The sequence below is a fragment of the Excalfactoria chinensis genome, chromosome 2 (genome assembly GCF_039878825.1).
Source record: "Excalfactoria chinensis isolate bCotChi1 chromosome 2, bCotChi1.hap2, whole genome shotgun sequence".
In the NCBI taxonomy this organism is placed as follows: Eukaryota; Metazoa; Chordata; class Aves; order Galliformes; family Phasianidae; genus Excalfactoria; species Excalfactoria chinensis.
This window is the reverse complement of record NC_092826.1, coordinates 41291842-41314659: the sequence shown is the minus strand read 5'-3', so window position 1 is coordinate 41314659 and position 22818 is coordinate 41291842. Positions and strand designations below refer to the sequence as shown.

At 38.5% G+C, this 22818-nt stretch overlaps 1 protein-coding gene across 1 annotated transcript; it reads right to left on the bottom strand.

The window, feature by feature from the left end:
• Nucleotides 1-184: 184 nt before the first annotated feature.
• Nucleotides 185-21407, bottom strand: B4GALT6 (beta-1,4-galactosyltransferase 6). Its single transcript, XM_072329253.1, has 9 exons — nucleotides 21143-21407; nucleotides 10527-10643; nucleotides 10046-10159; nucleotides 7913-8037; nucleotides 7405-7521; nucleotides 6033-6220; nucleotides 4960-5082; nucleotides 4069-4170; nucleotides 185-2516 (listed from the first exon to the last, which is right to left on the bottom strand). The coding sequence occupies exons 1-9, from the start codon at nucleotides 21255-21257 to the stop codon at nucleotides 2369-2371; spliced, it is 1149 nt and encodes a 382-aa protein (XP_072185354.1). The 5' UTR covers nucleotides 21258-21407; the 3' UTR covers nucleotides 185-2368.
• Between the last annotated feature and the right edge of the window lie 1411 nt (nucleotides 21408-22818).

Sequence of the window (22818 nt, the reverse complement as noted above, 5' to 3'; positions counted from 1 at the left end):
TCTATGCATGTATATGCATTTGAATGGCTAAAAATTGCACATTTCACAGAACGCCTACTAAACGGGCACAAAAGAATTTTACAGAAAACAGGACAGACCTACAGTACCAAAGGATGTTTGGTAATCAAAGGTGTTGAATTGCAGGTGAACTTTCTACTGAAAACCAGAAATCACTTCAAAAATTAATGACAATTTAAAGTTTATTCAACAGTTCTTAAATAATTGTTTTAGTCTGTTATGAAATAAGACCGATTTTATTTTGAAGATGTTGATCATACATATATTAATTATCTCCCTTTACCCATATGCTTCAGAATTGCCTATACACTCAGTTATAAAAAAATATATCAGGAGGTGATCTAACTTCTGAAAAGATGTTCTGTTCGCTTTATACTTTTTGTTGGACTACATCTTTGCCAATGCAATAATAATTAGATAAACAGGCAGATTTTAGGGGAATTCTCATAAGGTTTATCGTTTACAATAGTTCTCAAGTACTACAATTAAATCACTACATTTCTACAAAATACTTGGGATGTCCATGAGTAAAACCCTTGTTTTATCCTAAGAAAGACTAAGAGCAAAATTTGCTGCTGGGATGTCAAGGAAATAAAAAGGCTTTATGGCAAACAAAAATATACATAGCATCACACTATTTGGGGCAGCAGTTCAGGAAACCAACACATTGTAATGAGTCAGTATGTTTTGTCTACACTCTTACAGAATACTCTACAGATAAACAATCCTATCCTGCTTTCCATTCTTTATGTGAGCAGAATTCAGCTTTGGTTCCTAAAGAGTTGAATAACTGTGACAAACAAAATAGTTCAGGAAAGCTTAGTCAATATATTTGCATTAACACAGAAAATAAATGATTCAGTCCTTTGCCTTAGTATTAAATGAAGGATGTAAAAAAAGAGAAATTAGGAAAAAATACTTAACATTACAAACAAACAGATAATAGGAAAATAAGAGGATATGTTTTTCATTCTAAGCCATTGGAGAGAGGCTAGTTACTCATACATTTTACACCACAAAAATAGAGAAAAAGGACCAATTCTTTGTGGAACCGTGCAACCTCAATCTCATTTGAAGTCATAGACTTGAGGATACTTAGTGCATCATAAAAGCATTCAGCACTGTACTAGAATAGGCCCTTAAAAAGCTATATTGATTAATATATCATAGGTGGAATTTTAAAAAGCATTTAGCTTAATTTCAGTTCCACTTATGCAATCATAAGTAGAACAGTTTGACCCACACCATGTTTCTGAAAATCCCACACTGCAAGCATTAGAACTATGTTTTATTATTTCCTTAAAAATCTAACTTTAATATACTTCCAATGAAGACATTTTTGGCTCTTCTGATCTTAGAGAAATAAAAGTGCTTTTCAATAGTATTAAAAAAAAGACAATACCAAAATACCGTATGCACCCAGACACATTGTTTTATCATTAAAATCCCTGACATTGACACCAGTGGCACACGTGGAAACACTTAAGAGTTCCTGTAGATCATAGTATGTAACAACCACGAGATTTTCCATAATACACATGCAGTAGGCATATAAATAGGATTTAGATGGCAGGCAGGGTATTGTATGATTTTGCTGGCAATAAATAAAATTAAAAACTTTCTTTTGAGAAAGTTCGTATATGAAACTGATTCTTCTATATAGATATGCATGAGGCCTAGAGCTCAAAACTAGTATAACAGTTTACAGTCATAGCCGGCCAACAATTAGTATTTCCTTCATTTCACATAAGGTATAACCTTTTTTTAAGGATACTTTACATTTGTTCTTTCATGCTAATAAAAACATTCCTATAGAATTCAAACAAGAACACATCCAAATACATACTGAAGCATAAAATATTGAGCAATTTAAAAGCAATGTACACACATTAATTTACATCACATATTTACAAAACACATTTTAAAAAGGAACAAAAGCATTCATTTAGTAAGTACAGGAGGGCAGAGTGGGAACACTTTAATATAAAAAATGTCCTGGAAGAAGAAGGCCTCTACTTCCAGTGAAGCTAGCGAGTCTGTTTTCTGCAGTTTATTTAGCTGAGTGGTTAAGATAGAGAACATGGAGAATGAAGACTTGAACAGTAGTCTCATGCTGTAAACATCTGAGTGGTAGCTGCTGGCTTTTCTTTCTGAACAGAATGCATGGCGCATACAGTCACTTCACTTCTCATCCCAAATATGCATCATCAAATGGACAAAGATCCCTAATTCTAAGACGTTGATTGTTGTGGGCTTTTGTTTGTTTTGTTTTACAATGTCTTCAGTGTCTATTTATACCGTCCAGTGCATTAAGTTTACTCCAGTAGGATAGCTTGTCACAGCATTTCCATCAATAGTCTCTAATAGGAGCAAGTTCTGGTGTAAGATTAACAGTTACATTTTTATACAATCTACTGACAAGTATTTTAGGAGTATATACTAAATTGTTCAACCCATCAATATACTGACGTTCTCTGGAATACCTCAGAAGTTTATACCTGTAGAGAGAGTTGGAAGAAGAAAACCATGAGAAAGATTTGCAAGAAACCATTCAATTTATGGTAGGTGTGATACAGTAACAGTCACATCAGTTTGAAAGACTGCAATCTTCAAACCCTGAGACTATCTTTCAGTTTCTTGAAATCACTAAATTATTTACCTGAAGTTTAGAAGTCTGCCACTTTGGCTTTCTTCTTTTTTAAACACTTGAACTTTGTGTATACATGCAAGCTGATCTCAAGACCACATTACAAGATCAAAGGTAGATGTTGGTGGTATGGTAGCAGAGGTTGAACCTTCCATGCCAATACAGTTTATTGCCATGTGGCAAGTGGTAGGAAAAGGGCAGTCTAACAAAACAGTACCTGACATGGAAATGCATATGGAATTGAATTCCTCCATGCAGAAAAACTGACACCCCTTGGCATTCAAATGTGTTTGCTGAACATTTCCAGAGACCAAACAGTGAATCTGCTCTAACAAACAGCATTACTGTTATTGTAGCTTTTATGGAAACCATGGCTTTAATGTTGGAGCAGTCCACATACGTTTTATAATTCCAAATTAAACTCCTTCTTAAAGAACATTCAATTTCTTCACTTTTTTTTTTTTTCTTTTTTTGCTATATAACTCACTATAGAGATAGGATCTAAATGCCTTCACTGTGCATCAGCATACATTTAAGATGTCTGAATTTCTTTACATTTCACACTTCAGATTCCTGCATTTGCAAACATCTAAATTGCAGATTATTAAAAAGCAGCTTTTCCCTCCTTGGTTACTGATACGTAAATTTAGTTTTTCATAGCATACATTTACTCATATCTACCATATCTGTACCTTTGCAGCTTTATTCGTTATTCTTAATGAATGATACTCATAGGGGAAAAAAAAAAAAAAAAAAGATACCCACTGATAGCAAAACTGAGCAGGATTTCTAGTTATTTGTAAACACATACCAGAAACCCTTTATTTTGTGCTTCACATTGCCTCTTAACGATGTAGCTCATCTGCTACGTTCTGGTTGCTATTCTAGTCTAGGGCAGGCAGAAGCATTTTGTGTAAGAACCACAGAACAAAAAGTTCAAGTCCACACGATCATGAAACAAGAAGACCTTCACCTCAGAATACAATGATACATGATAGAAGAAAACAGCCCTTGAGGAGTTCTAAAGTCTGTTTTCACACAAGTCATTATCCCCAGCTGTGCTGCTTCCTTATACAGAATATCTAAAATCTGCAAAAAGTAGTAAAGCAATTCCAGCACTAACGTCCAAACTATAAAGGAACTATAAACTTCCTGCATCAAAGAACAATAACATCTCCTGATACACAAAGTCTACCTCTCTCACAGTTAAATAAAAAAAAATAAAAATAATACCTGAACACAACACATAATGCTTAAAAGACATGGAATTCAGCACTGGAGAAGGAAAAACACTCACAAGCACTGACTGCCTATGTGTGCATAGAGAAGATATTATATATACTTATATGAAAAAACTTTACATCTTCAGCTGCAGTGTTTGATTAGTTTTTAGCTTCTCTTACCTTCCTAAAAATTGGACTTCACCTCTGTGATGATGAGGAATGGATTTGTATTTCCCTAAATCTCCCTCTGGTCTTGTTACATTGTATCCAGCATAGTGAACCCTACAGTGCAATAAACAAAATATCAAGAAATGCCTTTGTTTTAAGTTACAGCAAAAGTAAAAACTATGCGTTAACTGTTTTAAATCTCAGTTTTTCCATTCACTGACATTCCCTCCCTTAAAAATATCCCTTCTGTCCCAAAAAATAATAGTGATGTCAAGAAAACAGTTAAGAGGGAAACATTAGTCCTTATATGTTTAATGCACAACAGGATAAAAAATACAAGAATAGTAAGGAAAGGAGAAAAACAAATTCTTCTTTTAAAATATCCCCCTCCACATGAACTCATATTTTAAGAACTCCACTGGAATTTACAGTTGTTTACCGTGAGCAGTTAGTAGCATGGCAAACACTGCTGTCCATTATCCAGTCTGTGACCATCAATAAGGCTACAAATTAAGTTACCACTTGCAGCATTTAAAACATTAAAGATACTTGAAATTCATCCTTACTCTACAGCCAGTAAGTTGGTATTCTGTAATGCTAGCAGTAGAGACATATTAAAAGTAAGAAGCTACACACAAAGGACTAGGAGGATTGATACTAATATACTTCTTATACCATTATCTGTTCTTATATCTATTATGTGTTAAAAAAAATAAAGCTCTCTTAAAAGTCTGTTACATATCTCCAAACCAAAAAGTGCAAGAAAAAAAAAAATCTCATACTCATTCTTTTAGTTCTTAGAAACAAGAGAATCTGCCCATCTAAAACAAAATGAACTTAGTGTTCACAAGTGCTGGATACTACAGAACAATCAAAAAGATATAATGAGTACTGAACATTCACCTGTTCCAAAGATCATCATCTTCTCCACCCCACCCCCAGAAGGCATTTGGAAATCCATTAATCTTCTTGAATTGTTCCACTGTCAGTCCACTTACACCACCAAAGAACTCATTGTATGGAAGACTGAAAAAGAAAGACAAATTAGATAATCTTATCTGGACTTAGATAAGTAGTCTTCTTATTGAGAAATAGCTTTCAATAAAACACAATGAATCCATAACTGAGGACATGTACAGAAGCCAAATGTGTCCACTAAGAGAAACTGACTCACAGATTGCTGGCATTCAGTAATACGCGTTGAAGTCACATAAAATGTTTACAGAAGCATTAGATCTGCATGAAAGGCACCCTTACACTGTAGCTCAAATCTGCAACATGTCTACCTCATATTTCAGATGGCTGATTAAGGTCCAAAGCTGAAAGTATGAAACAAAACCTTCCAAATATTATCTTTTGAACTACTCAACCAAAAAGAAAACAAAAAACACTTCTTTAAGAAAGCAATGGAATAGCAACAATAAAATCAACAATCAGTAAAGCATTGGTTCAGTAATTTTAATTCACAACTGTATTCTATGGAATAGTTAAAGTTATAAAGGAATAGGTTAAGGGTATATACTCAACTACAGCAAAAAAAGTTATATTTAATAAAGAAAACTTAGACTTCCAGTTTTTAGAAAGTAATGTTTTAAATGAAAGGTATATATAGGCTTCTTTCTTGTCCAGTAGGCATACACTAAGTACTAGCACATAATAATCAAGTAATATGCAGTCGACCAACAAAAGCAACTACTATTCCTATATAATATATACATATACACACATACCAGGAGACTTGAGTAATGTGATTCCCAGTCTTAAGAATACGTCCTCACTATGAGAAATAATCAAGTATCGATATGAACTTCCGCGAATCTTTAGACAACATTCTTCACTCAGCAGCTGCTACAGTGTGTTTTAATCAACATTGTTTCAGATTTTGTTTCATCTATTGGATTTACTTTTGAAAGAATTACATACGCTTCAAGAATGTTTAAGACCCAGAAACAATGTGGATAAAGCTAATTACTTACATGTACATGTATTTGTCCAACTTTGCTGCAAAATGACGTGGCATTTCTCCACATCCATAATAATTTCGGTCATTTTCAGGTAAGTGATCCACATCATGAAATATTATGCAGTCCCAGACAACATCCTTCATAGCCTCCTTGAAGCCAACATTAAAGAGCATTGCACGATTAAAAGGTTGTGTACCTGTCTTCAAACAGCAAACAAGGAAGAAAGAGACATACTTTCAACACCAGAGAAACACGTCACATTCCACACAAAAATTAAAAACAAGTATACACAACGGTGCTTGTTATTTCTGTAGTTAAACAGAGGAATGGCTCTGGTAAACATCAACCTCATCAACTGTACTTTGTAGTTTACCAGTCTGAGACAGCTTTCCACCTTGCACAAAACATAACAGCACTAGCAATCTACCGCATTTGATCAGTACAGCATGACACTACCAGTTAGTTGAAATACTTTAATAACAAAAACTTCAGATACTATTATGTATGTAATTATAATTAACATCATCTTAGAACTTAATTCCAGTTTCTAAGAAACTTTAATGAAATTACATTGAAATTCTTTTAATTACTTGATTTAAATCTCTGAATTTCAGTTTTGAACAAATAAGACAATATAGCCTACAAGACCTATCCATAAAGCAAATTCATTCTACATGACTTTTTTTTTTTTTAAATGATAATTGACAATCTTTTCTTTGTTATTTTTTCCAATTGTCACCTGAAAATCCACATGAGATGAGCCATGAAAAATAAGTCCAGTAATATCTTCTTCAGAGAACTACCTATCAACACTGCCATTATAACTCACTTATATTAACCAGATAGCATGCACATTAAAGCTATTGCCTTTGAATGGATTTCATTAAGTACGTACTATAAATTGGCCGTCTGCAAATGGCCATTTTCAATCCCTTCACGATAAAAAAAATAAATGTGGGTACATATTTTTTTTGTTTTGTCTTTTTGGTTTTATTGTTGTTTTGTTTTAATCTTGAAAACTCAAAAAGACTATGGACCCCAGCAGCTGTGTTATGTTATCACTCACAGAATACTAGCCTGTACTTGGGAAAAAACATAAGAAACGCAACACTGGCTAATCCTTAGGACTAAGTCGAACACCGCCTTTTCACTTAAAGAATTAAAACATAGAATCCTTAGAAATGGAATGGATCTGTAAAGGTCATCTATTCCAGCTCTTCTGCAATGAACAGGGACATCCAAAGTGAGATTAGGTTGCCCAGAGCGAGCATAACATCAAGCATATAAGTTCTCAAATTCTAGATTCATCCAAACCTCGGTAAAATTGTCAGATCTCCTATAGTAGGGAATCCTGAAGATTCATTTTTCAAGAAAATATTGTTACCTGTTCAACAACATAGAAGGCAAATTCCAGACGCTGCTTCTGCAACATCGGTATCAGATGCCGGAAGAAAATTGGAAGATGCTCGTGACGATTACGAAAAGGAATGATGATCGCCACCTTCAAAAATTTATATACAACTTTTAAGTCAATATTTTTTTAATTATAATGTTTTATTTCAGATGAACTATTTTACCACTGTACATATAAATAGGCTCAGTATTCTAAAACACGTCATTTCCATTAAGAAAGACAGTACGAATTTTGCTCAATCAATTGAAAAGTAAAAGTTTAATGTATTTTTCAATTTAAGTTACATATGCATTGAATAGTTTATGTCTACGTAAAAAAGTGTTTAATTACAGCTCATAATACTCCATGTTTTCAACAAGCTTTTAGTCCCTTTGAGCACAATACACACACTTTAAAATAGCACATGTAAAAATGTGGCATAAGACTGAGTACTTGCAATTGAATGCAAACTGGAGAAAAAAGCAGAGAAACCCCTCACCTTCCATCGTGGCTTACAGTCTTTGGGTTTCCAGTGTCCTCCTGGTTTAATGTCTAAGTCTTTTGAGAACAGTTGCTGAATTTCATCAAAACTCATTTCACTCATATTTACATCAATAAGGCCTCCTATAGAGAGGAAAAAAATATTAATTTCAATTATGATGACAGTTCTAACTCTACAAAGTATATTACAGGCAACTAGCAATGGGACCTTAAGGATTACCTCATTCCCAACCCTCCTACCATCAGATCACATCACCCAAAGTCCCATATAACTTGGCGTTGAACTTCAGGGATGAGGTACCCACAATTAAGCATACACACACAAAACGGGAAATACTTGGCCACGATACAGTATGTATAAAGAGATTTTGACAGTCTATAATGGATTCCGCTATAATAAGAGAAACTGTAATGTAATTGTACGAAAATGGGAAATGTAATTCTGGAACAGCTGTTACATTAAAGACAAGGTCATTACTTGTCTGGTTTTTTTCTCTAGTCCTGTCAGGGTTTTAGCTGGGAATGACACTTAAAAAGGAAATCAAATAAAAGAAAGTCTACATTACAAAATCAAAAATAACAAAAGGTCAAAACTACGTATTCTAGAAAAGCTGAAATAATCGGTTTATCTAAAAAGGAGGAGACTGACAAACTTTAATTCTTTTCCAAAACCTAATCATTTGGTATACAGATGCTAAACTCTTCTCCAGGCATCAAGGAGAACGACGAGGAGAAATCCAACTGCTTACTGCAGGGACTGGATGGGAGTAAACACAGGAAGAATGTATGAGAAAGCTTGACTATTAACTTGATGAAACATTAGAATGTACCATTCTGGAGAATTACCTCCTCTCAAGATTAATTTTTAAATACTAACAGATTTTTCTGATATCTAATAAAATTGTTAAGGTATATTTAACCCCAGCATACCAAGGCAATCATACTAAATATCCAGATATGCCCTACAGCTCACTAGGAGACAGTTCTTAGACTTGCAGTGACTTTTCTGAACTATTAAAAAGTTGAGATGGCCTTAATACGAGTGTTTTATTTCATGTAACAGAAACAACTGGTCTGCTTTTCATTTACCTCTAAAGTCAGCATTAAAATTATCCTGATAAAATACTCTTTCACACTTCTTCTACCCTGAAGCAGAGATTCATTACTCCAGTTATGAACTAGCGCAGCAGTGTTCAACCAGTGTGTTGTAACCTAAAAGACTGAGTCACACAGAAGGTACTACTTGCTCTCATTTCTAGAGCTTATGTACTTGGGACAAAATGGGATTTTACCATACTCATTCCAGGAATAAAAACTTTGAAAATTGAATTCAGTCATGTGAAGAAATGCAGCTGATTTCTGTAACAGCCTTAGACTATCAAGCAGGCTGAAATATACATGATTCAAGAAGCTGTTTTCTGACTGACTCAGGACTATTCATAACAAGCAAATGATGAAATACATATCTTTGTGCTGAAAAGTAACTTATCCAGTGAATTACTTTCTGTCAAAATCATGCTTTTTTATTAAATTCAGCAGGACAGGCTAAGTATAAATAAAGAGTATGTTAAATATATAAAAAAAATGGAAAAGAGAATAGTAACAAGACAACCTATAGATAAATTCTGCTAGAATTATGTACAGCCAATAAGGTTGAGAAGAATGGACAAATAGAATGCAAGTCCCTATTCTGGCCATTGTAAATACAAATCAGTGCAAACAAATTCATGTTAATGATCAAGGCTACCTGGCAGAATCAGGCTGAAACATCAATATCTGATATGCCTTAATGTCTCCACTTCTGGACAGCAAACTAACTCAAAGGCAACAATTTAGCAGAAACCAATAAAGTTTTGAATAAACTAAATCAGCAGAATTCAACTATCAGATTCTTTGAAAGTTTCATTAGAAATACTTATAATGTTTATATTGATATAAAAATGCATATAAGCATCATGTTATTTCTCTGATTATTTATATTTCGTGCTGTTCAAGCTTTATTACATCCCCAAGTAGGATAACTAAAATATTTAGCATTAAATTTTATTATTTTTTTGCATTAAAATAATTACACTATATTTTAAATACAATCCAGCTGACTACCTAAGCATTAAGAACAGTTTAGACTTACTCATGTAAGGCAGTTTCTCGGGACAAGCCTGGTAAGGAGAATAAGTGAAGTTTTCTGGAAGATACATTGTTGTTTGGGCAACACAGTCACTTGAACTGTTTCCTTCAGGATAATCTTAAAAAGAAGAAATATTTGTGGAAAAATGTAAGCTATCCAGTGATTCTGTATCATATTATCACACAGTTTACAACACTGACTTTGTAAATACAAAGTTCCTTGCAACATGATTAAAAAAAAAAATTCTACCGCAATAACAGTAATTCATTTAAAATATCTGCATTACAGCTATGACGTTTTCCCTGTTTAACTGATAAACATTAACTCTTCCACTTTCTCTACAGTCACAGAAGAGTTGGATGTGGTTCTAGGTTTTCACAATCAAGCTATGACCATCAAGGTTTGCTTGCGTAGGCCCCACCCTCCCCCCCACTCACCCCAAAAAGCTCTTTTACAAATGAAATTAAGTAAGAAATACCCTCACCTGTTCCATTCAGTGTTGTGTTCTTGTTAGTATACAATCTGATCATGTGTCCTATTGTTTTCACATTCTCCCTCAGCATTATACCACGAGCTTGCACCATGAAGAGATATGTATTTGCTGATAAAACAAAAAGCAATTTTGGTTTCAATTGAAGTAAAGTTATTTCAAAATTCTTCTAACAACCACTTTTAACACGCTCTAGTTAATTGCTACTAGGTCTGAATTCATAGTTAGTGAATACTAATAATCCACAACAAAGGTCCACAAAAAGTAAAATTTAACAGCAGTAAAACAAGAACAAAATAAATTCACTGAGAGGCCTATTTAAAAGATGAAATTATAGAAAGTCAGTATGTGTTTCATATGACTCTTTTCACTTTAGCTTACAAAAAGCAATTAACAGCTCAAGGAATCAAATGAACTTGGTTTTCATGTGCAGACACACACCCATCCATCTCAAAAAATACAGGGTACACATTAATACATACAGCATAAAAATATAGGACAAAAAAAAAAATCTATAAATTCTTCAGTCCCACAGAACTATCCCCCTTTTAAAATCATTAGTTAACACAACTTTCAACCAAAATGTACTGCTATTCATTCACTCCTAACAGCTGTCTCATCGTAGAATTGTTATAAATCACTGACAATCATAAAAAATTAATGGTTGATAATTAGATATAAACTATTTATTTTAGGCATTAAGCATGAATAAATCAGCATTCAAAGTAACTATGACACTCACTCATAGCAACAATAGGAAATATTAGTTTGTCTCAGCTTTACATTCAAAGCCCCAAATCTGACCTCAATATAATTGTCAGTCCTAAACAGAAAGCAAGTAAGTTGGAAAAGGGGTTGTATTTATATCTGAGTAAGCAAACATGTATCCAGGACTCAAAGAGCTCAGAAAAATAATATAAAAGAAAACACTTTGAAGAATGATTCCTAATCTTGGGAGCAACAAGGATCACAAGATCATCTACTCAACTATTTAAACTTCAGGCATCTCAACTATTTGAAGCACCCATTCATCCAGCAGATATTTGGCTTGCTGGAACTAGTGATCCACTGCAACCAAAAAAATGCTCTGAGATTTTGGAGAAAATAACATACTAGACAAATAACCTGGCACCAATGGCATGACACAAACACAAGTGCTCACGGTGCCAGAGGTGGATGTTGGTGGTATGGCAGTAGAGGCTGAACCTTCCCACCAATAACACTCGGTTACATTCTGTTGCCATGTGACAGATTGTAGCAGAGGGGCACTCTGACAGAATGTCACATCTGACATGGAAGTGTTTATGAAGGCAAGGTGTGGGACTGAATACCTTCAAGTGGAAAAAATAGCATTGATGAACATCAGTGGGTGTTTGCTGAACTTTTATGGAAACCAAACAGTAGATGTGAGTACAGTGAGGTGGTAAGTTTCAGTAGCACCAACAGCAACAAAGACAAGCCACGTTCCAGATTGCCATGCACAGCTGTCACATGAAATGAAGAGTTCACCCATGTGAACTGGATAAATGGTAGCAGTTGTATTGAAAAGTACTGTTCTGTAGCTGAAAATCTGCCCTATCAAATAGTGACTATGCACTTAATATTTGTTGTAGTTTCCATGGAAATAAATGCAAGTCATTACTTTTGAAGTGAATAGTGTAACTGAATCAGATGAAGACTTCTCACAGCACAATAAAGGAGATCTTCTTATAAAGGGCAGAAGAGCATTTCCAAAGGAAAATATGATGACCAACTCTACCACATTAGCAAATGACACTAACCAACATCCACAGAGATCTAAATACCTCCACTACCTTTCAAGAAATAATATTTGTAAAGTAATGTTTTTGGTTTTATTTAAAGAACCGATGGGGAATTTTATCAGCATTCAGAAAACTCCTCATTAACAACAAAAGAAACTACTACTTAGCAGCACATTTCATGTGCTGTGCATGGAGCATAATTCCCCAACTCTTGACCAAGACAACTAGCTGTTTTGACACATGAGAATTCATATATGTAAAAATTACTCAACTACTGGGATTGTTAACTTAGGTTAAAATCCTACAGCCACTAAAGCAAAACTGCAACAAAAAACAAGCTTGGTCTGATACTGGAGGTATCATCTCACCTTACTTGATGGGAAAGCTTAATGCTTTTTCTTCTTTCGCATTTACCAGCCTTGGGAATTTTTTTCTTGCTGCTACCAAACCACATTGAGTGGAAACACTTCAGCTGTTACACAAATACATAGTAAACAGGAATGGAGACTGTGGACACTGCATAGGGCAGCAAACTTACTCTCCAGAACTGCTTCTACTATGGCTGAAAGATTTAATCCAGGAGTCATAAGAAAGAATATTTTAAAACAATCTACTCCAACATGCTACCATTGTAGTTTTAGTAACCTGATGCTAAATGTTAAGTACAGAACTAAGATGAAGACCTTGAAACAAGTACACAGGAAAGACAAGAGGGTAATAACTGCCTTCAATTCCTATGGGAAACTTTATTCTAATCCAAGTAAGAATGCAAATACAAACCCTGATTGAACAGATTTTCTGCCAAAGCATCTACAAGCTCTCTTTTTTTGAGGGAAATTTGCTTCTCTTGAGGAAAAGGAGGAAAATGAAAATAAACACACCAGACATTTGTGACAGACAAAGCTAGATAAGACATTTCTATATGAAGTAGGCATCTTGAAAATACTGTCAGAATCCCAAAAACAATCAGGCAAAGCCTGTTGTCAGCCTTGGCCTAAATTGCTCTTGCTAAGAGGAAGATCGAGCCTTGTCACGTCTAAATCAATATATCATGGAAGCCCAGTTCAACACCTCACATTCCTCATTCATTTGCTTGACAAACCATCATTCATTTCTACCCAAATACATAAACATAATGCAACAACTTCCCTTCTTTGCACTTTTTACACTCTTCATGCCAGCTATGTGGGATCATAGCCAAAAATTAGTTACAAAGATTACAAACACTCCAGCAGTTGTGTGTTGTACCAAAGAATTCCTCACAAGAAAGGTAGGCAGGGCTCAGTTGCTACTACAGAATCCACAATCATACTCAAATCTTCCACAGTTTAACCCCTCCCTGAAGCCCTCCAATAAAAAGAGGCTCTTCTGTTGAGGAATAAAGTTCTGTGTCGATGTACCTTTCATAGTTAGTCCTCCTGAATTGCATAGACAGTCTGCAATAAACCACAACACCTTATCTTAACATAATATCCCGGCTGTCTCTTTCTTATGCTCATCTCTTTAAAGATGCACAGGAGGACAGAGCGGGGAAACAAAATAAAGCAGTAGCCAGCCTCCAAACTGAAAGGACATTGCATCTTGCCACTGCCTGATCAAGTTCATATTCTATTGTCATTCAACAGCCTCTCAAGCAAGAGTGGATGCATGAGTTACCAATTAATTACCTCAAAAGCTAAAAGCATCTTATGAAACCTCAGTCCTATAAACTTAGCTGGTCTACTAGCAGAGGTTTCTCAGCAAAACTCTGTGAAAAAGAGGCACAGGTTACACCTCATACTACCCAACAGTGACAGCAACAAAGCATTTAAGATAATACGCAACAGACTGAAGTATAACAGAAAAATACATCCATCCTCCTAGTGTGTTAAGGAAATAAGACAGAGCAGAATAGTCAGGGTTACAGTCTGACAACTTTCCACAGGAATCCTCTTTTCAGTTGCCAGTGGTAATTCAACAAGGGTCATCTCCCTGAAACAACAAGGGTCATCTTCCAGAAACGCTGCCTTTGCTGTCATGAAGATTTCCTTCCACTGTTATTTTTTCTGCATTTGCACCAATCAGCATGTCTGCCACACTGCGAGGCAATGAACAAACCAGAAACTTTCAAGTAACCACTCACAATCAATTTTCTTCATATTCTCCTTATTTTATATATGTGGCCCACAGCAAGTCAGAAATACAACTCTCCAAACTCAGTGTGTAGAACCCATACTGTCACACAATGTACACAGTTCTGAGAAGTGCAGTTCAGAAACCAAACAACAGGCCCATGTAGGACATCCTGGAATAAGTACTATACTAAATGCTCTACCTAATCCAACTGCAGAGTGAGCATAAGCTCATACCTGAAAGACGCATCATTTTTTTCCCTTTACATCAGGCAGTTTCTTATTATTTAAATATTCACTTGACAACTACCAAAACTATTATTAAAGCAAAAAAAGTACCGTTCTCAGATCATTCTCCATTAGGAAATCAAGCTTCTTCTAGCACTACACTGAAAGTTAAAGCACTTTTCACAATGCTACATAAGTTAATCAACCCTCGTCATAGAAAAAGAGTAATTATTTCCAGATCAAAGCTTTGTAATTTATTGTTCTGCAGACGTGCACCAAAAAGCCAAAACAACATGCTACACACTTAGAAACAATCAAGATATTACAGAATACAGCAGAACAGTTTAAGTTGAAAGTAGAGCACTGACTAATATTCTGAAGAACAGGAGGAGGAAGATAGAACTGATTATTTCAGCAAAAAAAAGTCAGAAAAACATTAATGAGATTACAAACTGGGATTTTTAAGATGCCAAAGAAGAAAAAAAAAAACACATGGAGATCATAAATTTCATTTAGAAATACAGCTTTTATCATTAAAATTGAAAAGAAAAAAACAAAAGGGAAATGTCTTACATAACAATTCCACAGGACTTGGCAAGAAAAGTAAGGGCCAAATATTTGTGTAAGGGTGGTGAGACATGGGAGCAGGTTACACACAGAGGCTGCTGATGCCACCCTCCCTGGAAGCATTCAAGGCCAGGCTGGATGGGGCTTTGAGCAACCTGGTCTAAAGGGAAGGTGTCCCTGCCTATAGCGGGGGGTTGGAACTGGATGATCTCAAAGGGCCCTTCCAACACAAAACATTGATTCAAAAAACACAACAAGATCCAGCATACTGAGAAGCTCAGAGTGGGGATACCCGATAGAAAATCCAGAGACACTGCAAAGTTAAAATGCAATAAACACTGCTTGTAAGGAAGGTAGTTCTTGCCAGTGACCATTTCCTCTAAAGTTATACATCTGATATTCAACACCTGCTTTCATAAGACTTCTGAAAAGCACAGTCAACCTGCTTCATAAAAATTGACGTGCATTCAAACGGGTTAATAGAGAGAAGTCAGCTAATAACTGTAAATGGGAAATAATCTCACAGGGACATTTCTAGAACAAGTCTCAGGCAGACCTCTTCTCATCTGAAGGTTATACCATATTATTCTAAGCAACATGAGAAATATAAATACACTACTGGCAGACTTCATGAATGGCAAATCAATCAGGTGTTAAACTTGAAAGTGTTCAGATTAAATTCTAAAGACCACACTAAATATATAGCAAATATAACTCAGCTTGAAATGGCTTCTAGAGTCAAGAATTTAGGTGCTGGGAATATTTTACATGCTGCAGCACAAGGACTTTAAAACATTTGTAATAAATAATATTGCAGTAAAGATAACCAAACCGGTGCATTCACCACCCTCTGTGTGAAAAACTTCCTCAGTCTCAGTTTAAAACCATTCCCCCTTGTCATATCACTATTTGTTGTTAATTAGAAGTTTAAAATACACCTAACAATCAAGAAAAAGAGTAGGCCTTGAAACCTATTTTAGGTCTGATTTACTGCTGAACATTTAAGATGAATTTTCACTGCTTGTAATTTAATAATAAATGAACACTTCTTTCATTGGTGTGGTGAGACTGCTTTTGAGTTTGCATATACATACACACCCTCATAAGAAAAGCATATTAGAAAGGCACAGATCACCTTAATCTGTAAAACAATACCACCAACAACTGCTATTCCTGGAGGTTAACAGAGATCATTCATATGACACAGATGGGTGTGTCTTTACCAGATACCACAGAGAAGTTTCAGAATTGTTTACATTGGTGGTGTTTTTTCAGTACTCCAGACAATGTCTGTATAGTTGCTGTCACAAAGAATACGCCTAACAGATGAGTCCTTTGGCTCCAAGTCTCAGGACTGAATAAACATCAGTTATCTACTAAGCAGAACCAGTAAAAAAGGCAATCATATTGGTCAAAAGTCTCCACTTCTAACACGCTCTTTATGGAGCTGGATTCAATGAAGCTCCCTTCCACCTCAGGATGCTCTGTTCTCCATCACCAGACAATTAGCTGATGATATAGCAAGTTAAATAATGCAGTAGCTAATTCCAAAACAATTTCCTCCAACTAAGGCCTTTGATAGCAATTGAACCTAAAATCACTGTGACATAACCAACAGCACACTGCCATTGCATTAGCAACAGCATAGACTTCAGGTCAACAGTACTGATTCTCCTCTGTACAGCAACTTATGAGACCATATTAGCACACTACAACTAATACAGGGGTTCCAGTAAAATAAAGGTTTTAACATACCAAAGCAAGCCCAGAGGAAAATCTCCATGATGGAGCAGGTAATACAGAAACAGAAACTGAAAGAAATGAGTCTTTCAGTGCTAACTGGAAATGGCTACGAGGAAAATGCACCTCTGGTGTCTTCAGTCACACAGTGAAAACAAAAGAAAAAAATGGAAGTGAACACATATGAAAGCTAGATAGAAAAGGAATACACAAGGCAATGGACACAAGATAAAAAGAGAGAAAATTGCAATAACATTCCAATTTTCTCAGAGTTGTCAAACACTGGAACAGGTTGTCCAAAGGAAGCACTGAATCTCCTTTCCCAGAGGTATCTGAAACTCAACCCGACATGGCCATGAGCAATCTGATCTTGTATGATCTGCTTGCAGCTGGAGGTTGGATCAGATAACTTTGACAGGTCCTCGCCAACCTAAGTTATTCTGTGATCAAACAGCAAGTCTTCAGAAACATTACAAAAGACAGAGATACCAGGAACACGGAGGCTGTATCCATATCTATGGGTTCAGCAACTGGAACCATTCACCAGCAAATATTTATCTTGCCGATCACATTTTTGGTTCTTCCATCCATTTCTGCACAAGCTGAAAAGGACTGTATAGTCTTTTTCTACTAGCAAAATTATTTCCTAATATTGTAAAGGGGAAGGAGTAAAAGATTTAATATATCAACTTGTCAGCTGAAAACAATGGAGGTGTTTCAAAGTTCTGCTGAGCTAGGAAGCTGCTCCTTGGTTAGAAATGACAGAGGAAGTTAATAGTAACTGTGTTTTTCCTCAACAGTCTCATTCCACTGTTCAGGCTTTCTGATCACCAAGGTCAAAAGCAGACTATACCTTCCACAATCCCTGCACTGCTCCACACCCAGTTCCCACAGGTACTATAACATCATTACATCCAAGCTGGCCAAGGTACACTGCAGTTGACTACCGAGAGTCATAAGATACTGCTAGAAGTACCCTGCTGAATTCAGAAAAAAGCAAACAAATGAACCTGTTGATATAAAATAAAGTGGTGAGATTGCTGTATAAAACCAGTTACAGTACAAGAGATTTCAGCTTTGATGCTGATAGAAAAGTTGAAAAGTAAAGTACAAAAAATAAAACTCTCCGGCAACTCTCAGACTGGCTTGGCAGTAAAACAAAATCAGCAAATGTTCTTTCCTGTTCACCACATCCCTTCATCATTGTCTGATTCTCCTCATCTTGGAGATATTCCACAATGTAAACGCAAAACTAACTGTGTTTTGAATAGCTGTCAGCACCAGACATTAACTATTCAAACTTGCTGTCATCAGTTCTGTTATCAGCAACACTGCATAAGATATTCCTGCCAAAGATTCCAGCCCTGCTAGCTTCCTCATTCTCTATGTGCAGGACATATTTGTGGTAAATATTGATGCATTTGGAACTTCCAGTGACGTTTCAGAATCATGTGCCACCTTCATTTATTAACCCAAAATAAGCAACTTCCATTTTAAGAACCCAAGAAGGAGGAGAAAATGAAGTGGTCTTCCTGGAGTAGTGGTGCCTGTTACTTGCTTTCATCAAATACATGATAATAGTACACAGTGTTATTTCTAAACTTAAACAAAAAACCTACTTTACAAACATTTAAATTGTTGACTACCATTTATTTTGCCTTACTGTCCTATCTCTCTAGTCTTTGCTTTAAAACACCCAACCAATTTAAAAGGAAAAGCAAAAATAAGACACTTTTTCCTCTTTCATTATCATTCAGAAGAAAGTGACAATAAGCTCTTCAGAAACTCTCCCAGTGCTAAGGAATTCCTTGTGTGGACATCTTCTCTTTTTGATAAGCCATAAATTACATGCAAGAAGGAAATTCCATTCCCTTAGACCAGTAAAAACTAAATTCTCATTCAGTTGTTGTCATTTCAGGAAGCCACACTGCTACCTAATAAACATACTCTTCTCACACATCTGAGAAATCAACTTCTCCCTCTTTTCAATTCCCATCTCCATCAGGAAGAGGAAGCACTTCTGTCTTCCCTTCTGCCATGTCCTGGATCTTGAGGGAGAAAGTGTTCTGACGAACCAAGAATATGTTCACTAGAACACATCTGCATACAGGGATTGTGACAGATCACAACGAGTTATAACTACAGAATAAAGTTCTATAGATATCATTATTGCTTTAAGTCTTACAATTTTTAATTCATAGTTACGTATTCATAAAATGCTGCTGGCTGAACTTCAGTAAGCAATCTTTGACACTCTTCACCTCCTCGTGCACAACCAACTTTGATTTAGATAAACTTATCCCAGTGCACACAGTGGAAGGGAAAATGCATGTACCACAATTTGAAAATAGCACATGCATACCACATGCAATTATTACATGAATCACCTGCCTAAACTTCTTCTTTCCTTCAGATCTTCCTTTGTTCCTATTTAGATATACATCCAAGAATACTGCTAGGATGGCTGCCAGTTTTAAGATAGCAGTCTATCTTCTTTCTCTCCACTGTACACAGTAACATTTCCGGGAGCAAATCCTTGGGAAATCATCATCACACCTGCAATCTGGCAGATTTGGATTACTGGTATAAAACTTCCCTACTGCCCTTCCCTTCAACACTTTATATATTCACTTCCCCAATAAGACCAGTGCAGGATGGCAGGATTTTGAACTTTATACTCTTCTATACAGAGTAGCACACCAGTGAACAGTAGTTGGAAAGAGCTGCAATGTCACAGACTCATCTAACCACTACTGAAGATTTCCTTTATTGCAAAACCAGACTTGATGGGGCTGACTGTAACACATATATCTGAGATTACAGTTTAAGTTCTTTATTTTTTTTTTTTAATATTGATTAGGCCTGAACAACCTACCCCAAGAATTCTTCTGGTATAAACTGCTCATTTCACTTCACTTCTGGTGAAAAGAAAGCTGCACAAGCATCTAACCCAATAGCTAAGCAGCAAGAAGTCAAGAAAGAAATTACTGAAGACTCTGAAACTGAATATGGTACTACACAGATGCTGTTTAGTTAAGAAGCAGAGGTACTTCTACAGAAGAAGCAGCATTTCAGTGATGAAGAAAAATTCCAGGCTGTCCCCCACCGACTCAGCTGCCCAGGGCTCCACCCAGCCTGGCCTTCAGCACTTCCAAGGATGGAGCACCGCAACTTCTCTGGGCAACCTGTGCCACTGCCTCAACGCCTCTTGAGTGAAAAAAAACTTCCTCCTACCATCTAACTAGATCTCCTCTCCTTCAGTTCAAAGCGGTTTCCCCTTGTCCTGTCACTATTAAACCAGAAACAAAAGTGAAGGTGAACAGCTAGAAGACAGCAGTCAGCAGGACACAATCATTGCAAAGATTCAGCCACCTGATCAGGGGGTATATTTTGCAGCAATGACTGCAGAGAGGATTTTCAAGCACTGAGAAGACAGAGAAATGACAGGGAGACAGCTTTACAGACAGGAAGGTCCTAACAAGTCCAGAGATGTACAGGAGAAAGCACCAGTGTTCTCTGGAAAAAGGGGAAGCATAGCCTAGCCAAGAGACACACCACAGAGCATCACACACAGTGCTTCCTATCTCAGGAAACACAAGCCAGTTCTGAAGGACTCATCCAGTGAGGAAGAGCCTAATGCCCTCCCTGGAACAGCACAAGTAAGCTAAGAACACAGCACCTGACCAGTCCTGCTGTTTGTTTCCCTATAAGACCCAGACCTGCAGCTGTGTTATGCAGCATTTCTTACACAACACTCATCTCCCCACTGCAGCAGTGATTTCAAAGGTAACAGTTAATCAGCCTGCGAAGAGACCCCACTGACAGAAGGAAACGACAAACGTTTTAATTGATCCACGCAGTTACTGTTGTCTTAAAAGATGCATTCAGGCAACTCTGCAGCTCACTCCTGGCTCCTGCCGTTAGCTTACACTGCAGCTCACTCCTGGCTCCTGCCGTTAGCTTACAGCACGGCGTCACGGCGAGCAGCGTTTTCACCTCACTTTCCTGGCCTGGGAAGCAGGAATAGCACTACCCACGTCGCGACGCCAGATGAACCTTCTAGAGCGTCGGAAGGCAGCAGAACAAAGATGCAAGGTTAGCAGCAGCGCGCCCGGCCCCGCACACCCCCACGGCAGCGGGGGTGCTTGAGGCCCGCCTCCCCTCCCCCCCCCTCCCCCCAGCGGGCCGGCTCCGGGCTTACCTATGCCGGGGGCCACGTAGATGAAGTAGAGGCAGGAGGAAGAGAAGGAGAAGAAGAAGATGAAGGCGAGCATGGAGCGATTGGAGACGCGCAGCACCTTCCGGAACAGGGGCATCCTCCCGCCGTCTCAGAGCCGCCCGCTCCCCTCAATCCCGGCACGCGGCGGCCGCGCTTCCCGCAGGGCGGCGGCGGGCTCCTCCCATGGAGCGGCGGCGGGCCGGGGGCGAGGGCTGAGCTCGGCTCCTGCCGCTGCTACCGCCCGGCGGAGGGGCCCGCGGAGCCGAGCAGGCGGCGGCCTGAGCGGGAAGGGTCCCCTAGCGCTGCCGCGGGGCTCGGGGGCCGCTTCCGCCGCTGGGCGCCCGCTCTCTCTTCGCAGGCGGCGGCGGCAGCAGCATCCCTGCTGCCGGCGGACAGGCACCTCCGCGCCCGGCCCCTGCAGCCGCTCGGCCCCGCCCCGCCGAGCCCCAGCTACTGCGGCGGTTGGAGCGTGCGCGAGCTGCGGCGGCTGACTGCAGAACTGCGGCGGGAAGCGCGCACCCAACGGAGGGGGCCGGGGGAGCGCTGGTGATGCCGCCGTGTTATTGCTGCTGCCTCTGCTACCGCGGGCCAATGGGAGGGGAGGGAGAAGTGAACCCACCCTCCCGATTGGCTGCCGCTCCGACTGGCGCTTGTAACGCCCGGGCGGGGGCCGTGATGGTCCTTATGCGCGTCACGTGACGGCAGGGCGGGAAGAGCCGTTGGGGTGACGGGGTGGTGGCTGCGCTCCTCTGTGCGGGTCCTGCCCGGCCCTTTGCCGGGGATCTATTCCTCTTCCTGCTTTAGCCAGCAGCCCCCGCGGGTTGCTAGGTGACAAGGGGCAGCGCCATTCTTCCCCACAAGGCAGCCACTGACGGAGGACAGTGCCAAGGCGCTGGCGGGCAGCCGGAACAGCAGCAGGGTCGGATTGCGTAAGCATCCAGGTCTGCTGCTGGAAGGTGTTCGGCCCCGTCAGGCGTAGGGTGAGGAGAACGGAAACACAGAATTGCTGCCCAGTGTGGACAGATGTTGAAATTAGATGTACCTTTCTACAGTAGAATGCAGTACACGCTAACAACCGGTGGCCACTGAGGAGTTTCCTAATTGACGCTTTGATGAACAGCAAAGATTTCCTATTAATTGTTTCCAAGAGAGAATGCTGCTCTGCCAGTCCTGGAACAGATTTGTGACTAATAGTACAATCACTGAATCATTAAGGCTGGAAAAGACCACTAAGATCCCCTAGTCCAACCATCAGCCCATCCCCACCGTGCCCACTGACCACATCCTTCAGTGCCATATCCACACGGCTCTTGAACACCTCCAGAGATGGTGACTGCAGCACCTCCTTGGGCAGCCTTTTCCCCTGCCTCACTGCTCTTAGGAGAAATTTAACATCCAACTGGAATGTCCCCTGGCACAACTTGAGGCCATTCCCTCTCATCAGTTTCCTGTGAGAAGAGGTTGATGCCCTACCTCACCACAACCTCCTTTCAGGGGGCTGTAGGGAGTGATACAACTTCACCAGTGTTAAGTAGAGAGGGACAACTGGCTCTGGCTACACTAGTTATGATACAAGCCATAATTCGATGAATGTTGTTGCAATGCATGTCAGATAGATGGACAGACTGAGTGATTCATTTTGTCTGAAATGCCTATAG